Source organism: Dipodomys spectabilis, unplaced genomic scaffold, assembly GCF_019054845.1.
Source record: "Dipodomys spectabilis isolate Male_0828 unplaced genomic scaffold, ASM1905484v1 ptg000104l, whole genome shotgun sequence".
In the NCBI taxonomy this organism is placed as follows: Eukaryota; Metazoa; Chordata; class Mammalia; order Rodentia; family Heteromyidae; genus Dipodomys; species Dipodomys spectabilis.
In genome coordinates this window covers 2,320,079-2,332,430 of record NW_024870781.1, presented here as the reverse complement: position 1 = coordinate 2,332,430, position 12,352 = coordinate 2,320,079, and the positions used below count along the sequence as shown (strand labels likewise).

The 12,352-nt window shown below is 37.4% G+C and overlaps 1 protein-coding gene across 2 annotated transcripts in view; it reads right to left on the bottom strand.

Moving 5' to 3' along the window:
* The window catches only part of F13a1 (coagulation factor XIII A chain), a 186,728-nt gene that overhangs the window by 87,239 nt on the left and 87,137 nt on the right, over positions 1 to 12,352 (bottom strand). For both annotated transcript variants that reach the window (XM_042687153.1, XM_042687154.1), the window contains exon 7: positions 1,102 to 1,276. In XM_042687153.1, coding sequence (XP_042543087.1) covers positions 1,102 to 1,276 — 175 coding nt within the window. The remainder of the gene's footprint in view (positions 1 to 1,101; positions 1,277 to 12,352) is intronic.

Below are 12,352 nucleotides of genomic sequence, written 5' to 3'. Positions count from 1 at the left end.
CTAGATCCCGGCACCAGTGGCTCACACCTGTAATCCTAGCTACTCAGGAGGCTGAGATCTGAGGATCACGGTTCAAAGCTAGTCTGGGCAGGAAAGTCTGTGAGATGCTTTTTTCCAATTAATCACCAGAAAACTGGAAGTAGCACTGTGGCTCAAGTGGTAGAGCACTAACATTAAGCTGAAGAGCTCAGGGACAGTGCCCAGGCCTAGAGTTCAAGACCCACAACCGACAAAAAAAAAAGTTAAATAGGCAAAACATTCCTTATGAATAAGCGAGCAGAAAGGTAACTTTAACTTGAGCTAAGTGTTTCTCCAAGACTGGAGAAATAGCAGGTGAATGGAAATCATTACCAATGATGAGACACACAGAAACAAATGTATTTTCTAAGATATTCACTGAATTCACTATAACATTATCTGGGCCTGGAGAGGCAAATGCCATTTTGACAAATGAGGCACAAGCCTGAAGAGAATAATTTAGTTCCTGTCTGTTTTGCCCTATAGATTGGCTGTTGGGTGGATTGGGTATCTGAGAAACAACAGAGGAGGTAAAGATGGTTCATTATAGTTGATATCTAACTGCTCGAAGGTATTGAGACTCGCATGTGAAGGAGGGAGATGAGAGTACTTTTCATAACTCCTTTCATAATTGGGATAAAAATTAAATGGAAATATTTATAAAACTCAACAACAAATCAGCATACAAGCTACAGTCTGCATCTTTTCAATAAGTCTATCTCTTTTCTTATTATTATTTTAGTTTTCCCTCTTTAGTCTTTTAAAAATAATTTTTAGAAATAGCTAATCATTTCTCCCACATTCTTCCTTAGTCCCTGCAAGCCTCCATGGCAGTGGGTGTTGGCTGGTGGATGATGTAGGAAACAGTCCATCATTCTTTCTATAAAGATTCTGTAATCAGATACTTTGAACATATTTGACCCAGTACACCTTAATTATGCATTGACTACATCCCAGAATAGTCATCTATAAATTCTATAGAGTCAAAAGTGGATGCTAAGTCTCTCTGCCAGGTTATAGATAAAATGTCTTGAATTGGAATTTCCTTTATATTAAAAATATGTTACTCGGTTGGATACTTACACGTGTTAAAGACACCAGCAAAAACCCAGCACTGGCCATAACGGACTGGCTTCTCAGAGCTCCTGTATTCCAGTAGAATGTCAACACTTCCAGTCCAGGCTGATGGGGGAACACCATAAGCATAGATATTGTCCCATGATCCCACAAGGACACCTTCATCATCTTTGGCATTCACCTGAATGAAGCCAGGAGAGGTGAAAAGGAAGAAAATCCATTTAAATAAGCACTTCTGAATTATGAAACTGGGCAAGTTAAGGCTTCCATATGTCTGCATTGTGTCAACAGTTCCACTGCTGTTCAATTCTGTTCAATAGTGCACAAACCAAGTGTGCAAAGGGGAAGACCAAATAAGCGAGACTGCCCCTTGACAGGTATTGAATGACAGGGAGGAAGAATCTTGTGACATGCTTTGGACAAGATGCACAGGGCACTTGGTTTGGGTGAGAATGACATGGGGAAGAAAGAAGGAATACCTGCAAAGAAAAAAAAAAAACTTGGGAGGGAATCTTGTGGTGAGAAGGGCAACACAAGACTGATAAATGAAAAATGCTTGTCCAGTGGGCTTTGATTCACGTGATAAGTGTCAGATTCCAATAAACTGATAAAGAACAGATGTTACCATAGGAACCACTGAGTTAGTAAAAATAAAACCGGTGGCTCACGCCTGTAATCCTAGCTACTCAGGAGGCTGAGATCTGAGGATCTCGGTTCAAAGCCAGCCCAGGCAGGAAAGTCCGTGAGACTCTTATCTCCAATAAACCACTAGGAAACCGGAAGTGGCACTGTGGCTCAAGAGGTAGAGCACTCGCCTTGAGCTGAAGAGTGCAAGGACAGCACCCAAGCCCAGAGTTCAAGCCCCATGATTGACCAAAAAAAAAAAAAAGAATGAATTCCTATGGGTACTATTACAGAATTGTTTTTATAAATTTTATTAAAGAAATAGTCTCTGTGATAGTTTAAAAACAAGGATACAATGTGTGAATCTCAGGTCCTTGCACATGATATTGAAGCACTTAAGCACTTACCACTGAGCTACCTCCAAATCTAAGCTTGATAGTTTCGTTAAAGGGCAGTTCTGTTTACCTAAAGTACCCAGAACAAAGGAGACTTTTGCAGACAGTGGCAATCTTGAATATTTAAGAAACCCCTCAGACTACAATCAGCTAATCACAGTGGACCTTAGTAGCAAACACCTTTCATGTTTAGACAAAACCACTAAGTAAGAGAAGTGACAATTTTGAAGCATTCTGTCACTTTTTTTTGTTTGTTTGTTTTTCTCCTGGGTACTGAAGGATCATGAGATTTAATTGAAGTTAAGAATCCTAGTTGGAGAGCAGTGGGAGTTTCCTAGTAATAGCTACCACTATAATGAATTTTACAATTGACAATAGTGTTCTGGAGCCTTGCTACTCCAAGTGCACCAGCAGTGCCCACTCTTACTGGGACCTCATTAGGAATACAGAATCTCCCAGGTCTACTGGAAGAGAATTGGCCTGTGTGCACATTAGCTTGTGAAACATAGGTCTGGGTGATGCTGAAAAGACATGGCCAGCAATAGGAAGTTCATGATGAGATGCATTTGGATTATGAAAACTACCAAGAAGCTACTAAAATATGTTTTTTGAAAAAATGTGTCTGCTGCCTCACTCACAGTGCAGCCGTAGCACCTGCCCAGGCCTTTCAGTTCTGCTTACTGCATTTGGCTGTAGAGGAGCCTGTCTTTCCAAATGATTCAAGAGTTCATGGAGAACTCTTGAAATGTGATTTTTATGAATTCTAACAAGTCTGAGCAGAGTTGGTGCTCCATAATTGTTCAATAATCACCCGTGTATTCAACAAGCACACGCACCTTTTATAATGAAGAAAAATAAGACCTTTAATCCTGGAGAGAGATGGGTAGGGAGCCAATAAAGTGGAATCAAAGATTACTAGAATTAAGAAAGATATATAGGCAGAGTGAAAAACCAAAGAACCTTCCAGAGTGATGGCAATTGTGGAGGTTCTTTGAGGAGATAAGAGGAAAACTGGCCAGAAAAGTCATCCACATAATGGAAAGAATTAAATGAATCCTTGATGAAATCAAAATAATTCGCAGCAGGTTCAGGGTCCTCTGTATGAATATCATGTAAGTAGGTTATATGGACTGAAATAGGAAATGTCAGAAGAATATAGAAAAAGTGCACAAGCACCTTCTACAGTGAAGGACACATACTCCACTGAAATAATGGGGTGTGCTACCTAGAAGATCACTAGTCTATCTGATTTAGACACATTATTTCTCACTTTTGACTCTATCCAGTCAGGTTTTTTAAATTTCTTTTCTTTTAATAAGTTTTTTTAGTGTGAAAATACCATACAGAGAGGTTACAATTACATGAGCAAGGTAATGAGTACATTTCTTATCAAGCATTGTTGCCTCCTCTCTTGTCTTTCCCCTACCATCCCTTCCCTCCCATCCCCAAGACTACACTCCCCCTCTCCCCCCTCCCACCACCACCAAAGTTGTAAAGTTCATTTTTCAACATAGTGTCTTGTACATCTCATTGTTCCAATGGGTCCATCTGTATCCCTATTTAAACAATTTGTTTTTTCCCTTCCCCTCCCCAAATTATACCAACATCAAATACAGTGAAAAAAGGGGTTATACCCTGGGAGAGGGGCATACAAAACAACAAAAAAATCACCTTATAAATATGTTAGAAACAATAGCAAGAAAGAAAAAAAACACTTGTGTCCTTATCTTGGGGTTCATTTCACCTAACCTCATCTTATCTGACCTTTTCTGTTTAGCTCAGACATGTACTAATTATTGCAAATAAGGAAAACCATGGGACCTATGTTTCTTTGGGCCTTGCTTACTTCACTTAATATAATTTTAAAGAGTTTCAGTAACTCTTCCAGTTAATGTGTTCCATGCAGAAAAAAATATTCTCTGAAGATTTCTAAAAGACTTTGTTCAGCTGATTGGAAATTCATGCCTTTGATATGAACTTTGACTTTTGCCTGTAGATCCATGTAATGACTAGGGGTCAGGAGGATCCAGCTGACACTCTGTCTCTGTTCTCTTCATGGTCAGTACTTTCCATTACAGTTGATTTGATTATTAATCTGTGTCTATTATAATGGATTCCCAAGAGTATCTTGGTTGGCTCTGATATGGTTGGTCTTTAATGGCAGGTTGATTTAACTTTGAACTCACTATATCATTCCCTTATCATTGAGAAATAGAATAGGATTTATGAATCCTGAAAATAAAAGTTCCTAAATTGTGGTTCTGATGCCTTGTTTTTCAGCTAGATACTCATTAATTAGCAGGGTTATTTATAGCATAAGTCAGAAAAGTAAAAAGGAAAAAAAGGCTCTCTTTTCTACAGACCTTTTAATTGTTAATGCTGAGCTGTTTCCCTGTTGCTAGATAAATCACAATTCTCATTTATTAGCATTTGGCCAGATTAGCTACTGTTTTCTAATTAGAATATTGATTTCTAGGGAGTTCAGACACTGAAATAGATAAGTCTTCGGTGACTGCTATAAGGGGTTAAAGTAAAATCTCTCTCCCTAGAGAATAAGATATATTTGGAATACTCTTCAAGGACATATTACTCCACTTTCTCCAACAGTTGCCTGATGCAATAACCTAGCATGAACTCAGGAGCTGCCTAGGGATGCAAGGAAATATCTTGGCCTTGAGTCACTGGTGATCAAAAGACAGTATGAGCCCAGAACTCTGGACAGGAGACATCTTCAACTTCAATATAATTACATTATGTTTCCCTCCCACAATGACTACAGAATTGAGGAAATGAAAAAAAAGTGCAAGCCCTCTAAAAGTTACTATCAGTAACCTCAGTGGCATAATATGCTGCAAAATATTCAAAACCTAGTGCCAAGAGAAGATGACACTTGATTGAAGCAGAGGCAGCCTGGCTTACTTCGTGACCTTGACAACCACTCCCTCTTAAGCCTTACTGTGAGGTTAACACAAAACTGAGTTTTTTTTCCATTTGTCTTTCAAAATCTGGAAAGAAACATACTGAATTAGAGCATTAATGTTCACTAATTTTTTGTTTGTTGTTTCCTCATATTGTGGGAATAATTTCTGTGAAGAAAAAGATGAATAAAAGGCCTGCACCTCAGAGGAGGTAGATATTCTATGTCCATGGCTGGAGAATGATATAAAGCCCAAGAAAATCTTTCATGGGAAAGAGATCCAGCTCCTATTATGGGAGTGGGTTCTGGAAGGAGAAAACTAACCATCTTAATGAAAGGAGCAGAAGCAAATGCTCTAATGAAGACAACTCATTTCTCAGTTAACTTCCTCCCCCATTCTAGTCTCCGTGGGAACTGAAGATTAGACAGAGTTAAGTACACTGTCTCAAATTTATCTTCGGTTCAGAATAGTTAAGATGTCTTCTGTTAGAACAAATGAAAAGTCATGTAAGTACAAACATCAATAAAAGAAAAAGAAACCATAAAAAGGGAAGAAGAGAGAAAAGGGGGGGGGAAGGAGAGTGGGAGGGAGAGAAAAAGACACAGAGAGAGAAAGAACAAAAACTGCCAGGCACTGGTGGCTCACGGCTGTATGTAATTCTAGCTATTCAGAAGGCTGAGATCTGAGGATTTTAGTTTGAAGCCAATCCTTGGCAGGAAAGGCCATGAGGTTCTTATCTCCGATTAACCACCTAAACAAACCAGACTGGAAGTGGAGCTATGGCTCAAGTGGTAGAGTGCTAACATTAAGCATAAAAGCTCAGGGACAACACCCAGATCCTGAGTTCAAGTCCCATAACAAAAAAAGGAAGGAAGGAAGGAAGGAAGGAAGGAAAGAGGTCTTCTTACAGTCTCTTAGGAGATCACTGAGCTAAGAAACTAAAATCATGTCATTACAGAACTCATAATCAATCATTAAAGATTTATTATGCAGAAAGAATAGATGCTAAAAATAGAACAAATGACATAGAAGATAAGCATGAGATAATTAAAGAAAATGCTAAAGAAAAAGACCAAGTCATGCACAGAGAAGAAAACAGTTATCAGAGACAAAGATGATACAGCACAAGGATACTAGTGTCCTTAAAACAGAGGGCTCCCCCTCACCAATGGAACAGAATGTACAGTCACAATAGAAGAATACTCTGTTGAAGGAAAATGAATCTATACATTGAAGAAATAATGAATCTATGCACTGAAATGAAGCTACACATTGAAAGAGCAATGCATGCTCTGTGGTAACATGTTACAGAATGCTCACTGTAACTTGTAACTAGTTTAAACTTTAGCACAAAGGAAGTATATAGTTATCCAGAAAAATAATGCATAATAGTAAAAAGTAGGGGAATGAAGTTGGTTTTCTCCCCAGTATTATTCAGTAAGAAAGCACTGCTAGCCAGTACTTACATCATGCTGAGAGAAAGAAATTTGACCTGAATGGACTCCACTCCCAAATTACTTGAGCTGATTTGAAACTTTGGCAAGGCATAAAATTAACACTCAAAAATCAATGGCTTTTCTGTATGCCAATAATGAGAAGAGTGTGGCTGAAATCCGGAAAGCAACTAGTTTTGTAGTAGCCCCCGCCCCCAAATAAAATACCTAAGAATTAACTTAACCAAAGAAGTGAAGGACCTCTATAGTGAAAACTTTAAAAACATGAAAAAGGAAATTAAAGCAGAACTGGATTGGGAAAATTAACATCATGAAAATGGCTATACTGCCAAAGGCTATGTACAAATTCAATGCAATACCCATCAATATACTAAGCTTGTTCTTCAATGAAATAGAAGCAGCAATCCAAAAATTCAAATGAAACAATAAAAGGCCCTGAATAGCAAAAACAATCCTTAGCAGAAAGAATAGCACTGGAGGAATATCAGTACCAAACTTCAAACTCTATTACAAACCCATAGTAATAAAAACAGCTTGGTACTGGCACAAGAACAGACCTGAGGGCCAATGAAATAGAACTGAAAACCCAGAAATGAACCCGAAGACTTATTGCCACCTAATCTTTGATGAGGAAGCCAAAAAAACAGGATGAAAAACAGAGAGCCTCTTTAGTAAATGGTACTAGAAAAAAATGGTTAAATACTGTAGAAAACTGAAGTTAGATCCTTTTTATTACCTTGCACCAGAATCAACTCCAAATGGATCAAAGACCTCAAGGTTAAAGACTGAATGGACTTGAAAACATATAGGAAGGCATAGGAGAAATTCTAGGGCTCCTTGGCACAGGCCTAAATTTTCTTAATAAAGATCCAGAAACACAACAAATCAAAGAAAGTTTGGACAAATGGGATTGCATGAAACTTCAGAGCTTCTGAATGGCAAAGGACAAAGCTAGCAAGATCAATAGAAAGCTCACAGATTGGGAGAAGATCTTCACTAGCCATACAACGGACAAGGACAAAGGTCTCATATCTAAAATATACTTAAAATTCAAAAAATTAAATCCCCCAACAACAAATCCTTGGAGAAACAACCACCCTATTAACAAGTAGGCTAAAGACTTAAAAAGTGACTTCTCTGAAGAGGAAATAAGAATGGCCAATAGACACATGAAGAAATGCTCAACTTCTCTGGCCATGAAAGAAATGCAAATCAAAACAACATTGAGATTCTACTTCAGCCCAGTTAGAGTGGCTAAATCAAGAAATCTAATAACAACAGATGCTGGAAGGATGCAGACAAAAGGGAACGCTACTGCATTGTTGGTGGGAGTGTAAACTTGTTCAACCATTCTGGAAAGCAGTATGGAGGTTCCTCAAAAGACTACTCACAGAGCCTCTATGACCCAGCAATCCCACTTTTGGGCATTTACCCAAACGATCACAAACAAGACCACACTAAAGCTATCAGCACAACTATGTTTATCACAGCATTATTCACCATAGCTAAGATATGGAACCAAACTAGACGCCCCTCAGTGGATGAATGGATCAAGAAATTGTGATATATATATATATATATATATATATTATATACTAGTCTTAGCTTTATATATATATATATATATATATATATATATATATAAATTCTATGCTTCCATCAGAAAGAATGACATTGATGACATTGTCCCATTTGTAAGGAAATCGAAAGACTTGGAAAAAATCATATTAAGTGAAGTAAACCAGAACCAAAGAAGCATAGGTCCCATGGTTTCCCTTATTTGCAATAATTAGTATACGTCTAAGATAATCTTATCAGATGAGCAGAACAGCTCAATAGTACATACGACCATATAAGATGATGCTAAGGCCCATGTAATTGTAACTCCTCTGTACGGTATTCTCACAATTAAAAAAAAAAAGAATAAACAAAAAAAAGATGATGCTAAGGGAAATGAAATCTAAGACATGGACAAAAGAGGTTTTTCTTTGTTGTTGTTGTTTGTAATGTACTATGTGATTTTTTTTGTCTCTTTTATATGTCCTTCCCCCTATGGTACATCCCCTGTTGTCAATATATTTGATTTTGGTAGCCTGGTATTGCATATACTTGTGTTTGAATTAGGGAAGGAAAGGGGAATAAGAGAATGGCGAGGCAAAGAACAAGGGGGCCCAATGCAACAGCCACATATACAAGGCAATAGGTTGGAAATGATCTGTATAACTTGGGGGTGGGGGAGGGACAGCAGGAGAAAACTAAGGGAAGGGGTAACACATTTGACAAGAAATGTACTCATTACCTTACTTATGTAACCCCTTTGTACATCATCTTGACAATTAAAAAGAAAAAAAAAAGAAATTTGTCCTGAGAGTACTGTGTGCACTGAAGGTGTGGTGGGAGTGTAGGGGTGAGTGGAACATTGTCAGACCTGGAAGACCTCAGTGGATAGCTACTCACGAGCTACTTGAGAGCAGCCATAAATGTTGACAAGAATCCAATGCTTATCCTACAAAATTGACAGGAGTGAGGGAAGGGATAGGTAGAGGAGAGATGAGTGAGAATGTTGAAAGGGGTGATCAAAGATGTTGTATTCATAAATAGCCTTGTTAAATGGCAACTCCTTTGTGCAACTACTTAAATAAAAACTTTAACACACAATAGCAAATAACAACAAAGAAGCTAAGACTGAATCAAAGCTCAGAAACAAAGACATTGGCGAGAAAAATCTATGTAAGTCCAGCATGTCTGGGAACCATAGTTACTGAGAAACTTTGAAAACTTGGTAATATAAAAACAACAAATCACTGTAAGAAAAATCAGATGTGAGAGGGGAAAGCTGAGAGAAGAAATGAAAATACTAACTTTTAATGTGCTGGTCTCCCATAATTAATTAGCACAATCTAAAGATAAAATGTAATTTAAAAATACATAATTACTTTTTCTTTTAATCGGTTTCATAATTTTTAAATAATTTTAAAGGCATCTCTTGGGAAATGATTTCCTTATAAGGGACTACTCATTTGAAACTTAACAATTTCTTCTGTTGCAACTCAGTTTTCTCTTCTATTAAAGTAAAAATTACCAAGATTCAAGAAAACTTAAAATTAAATAAAATTTGAGTGCAATTGAATATAATACTTTTAAAGTCATTGTAATACTTTTAAATTAAATAGCGTAAGTGCAACCAGATTGCTGGAACAGCATACAGAACACAGAAATATACCCACACAAATATAGTTTGTTAGTTCCCAAGGGAATTTCATCTACTAACTAAACATAATCTTTTAACAAATGGGTGGGAGTAATTGGATCAGAGTTTCAGGCCACTTTGAACCAAAAAAGTTTGTGAGACCCAAGTTAAAAAAAAATCTAGAAAACAGATGTAGGTGCACACCTCTCCTAAAGACTCTGGCAAGATTGCAGCACCCCAAGCTAGTCTAGGTAAAAAGCAAGATTATTCCCCAAATAACCAGAGCAAAAAAGGCTGGTGCATGGTTCAAGTAGTAGAGCACCAACCCAGTCAAGCAATCAGATGCTCTGAATTCAAATCCTGGTATACAAAAAAGCCCCCACTATTTCCTATTTAATGCCAAGACATGTATATGCTGATTGTAATTACCCTACAAAGAAGAGAATTTTCTAAACAACCTCTGTAAGGTATTAGCAATCACCAACCCAGGTCACTGCATTTCAGGGTCAGTACTTTTCATTCATTATTTTAATATCATGAGGACCACCATGTCACCCTAGGATCCTAATGTGTTGTATGTTATAATTTGGAAACCTCTCGCCAAATTAGAAGGCAAAATGCCAACCACTGCTTTCTTGATCTACAATGCTCTTTTCTTGTTGTGACTTGTTTTTTTTTTTCCTTACAGTTTTATTATCAGCATTAATGGGTTTAAAATTTCATATATCCATATATATGCACAATGTACTTTCAATGTATTCTTCACCCTTGTATACCCCCCCCCCCTCCACACACACAGGGAAGATGTAAAGAAATTACAGGAAGTTATTTATTTAACTTTAATGTTTAAGCTTTTCTGGATTTTCTGAACAAGCATTTCTGGATATCCTAAATTGTTATTTATTACTTTTTAAACTTAATTTTATTGTCAAGATGATACACAGAGGGGCTACAATTATATATGTAAGGTAATGAGTACATTTCTTGTCAAACATCGTTACCCCTCTCGTCTTTCTCCCACTATCTCTTCTCCCAATTATCCCCCCCTTAAATTGTAAAGTTCGTTTCCAACATATTGTCTTATAAGTATCATTGTTGTATTGGTTCATCCTTTGTCCTTTGTCTCATTATTTTGTTATTCCCCTTTCCTTCCCCAAAACAGTGACAAAAAGTGATTAAACCAAAAGGAAAAAATGAAAGAAAAAAGAAATAATACAGTACAATAAAAACAACAACAAAGAAAAACCTCGTGTTTCCATATCTTAGAGTTCATTTCTATTAGCATCATCTTATACGGTCATGTGTACATAGCTATTGAGCTATTGTGATCCTCTGCTAGGACTATCTTAAATTGTTTTTTTAGAAAGAACTATTTTCTTTTTGAATTAAAAGAAAAGTTATTTATAAAACATCACCAAGATGACAACTCTGTGGCATGTATTTAGTCATTGTTTTCTTCTTCATTCTTTTTTGAATATTAGAAAATGTCCCCAATATTTACTTCAAGGGAGAGAACGCAGCTGTAATTCTCTTGGTGTGACGGGGCATCTGGGATCAATGACTCTGGTCTCAGTAGATAAACTGGCTTTGTTCACATATGGGGAGAGGCTAAGGCTGAAGGCCTTTCTGAAGGTGGGTCTTCCAGGTTTTGTGGAGGAGAGACAGGCCATGTGAAAAATGCACAGGAAGTGCAATGCCTTTTGGGTAGGAGGCTCTTTGTGGAAGATTGGATGCGGGATTGACCATGCTTTCTTCTTGGGATCTGGCTCAGGAAGTCCTGGGTTTCAGTACAATTCAAAGAATAGGACCTCTCTCTCTTCTTGAACTTCTCTATACTTTTGGTCATGGGGCTCCAGTAGATTTTAACTTGATACTGACAAGTAAAACAAGGGGGCACTTCTTGATTCTATTTCCTGTAGCAGGCATTTACATTTTGTGTCGTTACAATTTGTTTTCCTACCTCTTCTTACACATAGAAAGGTATTTCTCTTATCATGTGCACATTTTATATGCTTATGATGAAATGACTTTTCTCTATAAGCCTATTATAATCTGCTAAGTTTCATTGTTAAAAATATATTCTCATAAAAGCTAGAATTTCCGTAATGCTTAGAAAACACTTTTATACCGAACCATGGCTATAGTCGTTTCTCTAAGACTATTGTCTGTAAATTTTGGGTAGCATGAACTAGCTTTGAAGGTATATGGTTAAATTTGATTCTTTTTTTTTTTTTTTGTCGGTTGTGGGGCTTGAACTCTGGGCCTGGGCGTTGTCCCTCAGCTCTTCAGCTCAAGGCGAGCGCTCTACCACTTGAGCTACAGTGCCACTTCCATATGGTTAAATTTGAGATGGAGAAAAAATATTCCTTGTAAAAATCCTTTCTAGATTTTTGTGAATCACAAGTCACTACAATCTGCTAGTCATACATCTTAGAGGCAGGAGTGGTAGGGCAGAGCACCTACTATGTTCTGATGCTCCTGGGTTTGGTTCATGTATATCAGTAGCTACTGTAGGTGAGTGAAGCAATAGAAGACTGAATGATGAGGATGAGGGTTTCAGCTACTGTCTCTCCTCAGTGACAGTGTTTTGCCTTTGGATTCAACTGCTACTTTTTTTTTTTTAAAAACCAACACAACAGAAAACAATTGTAGAAAATTGGAGAACTCACTGATCTG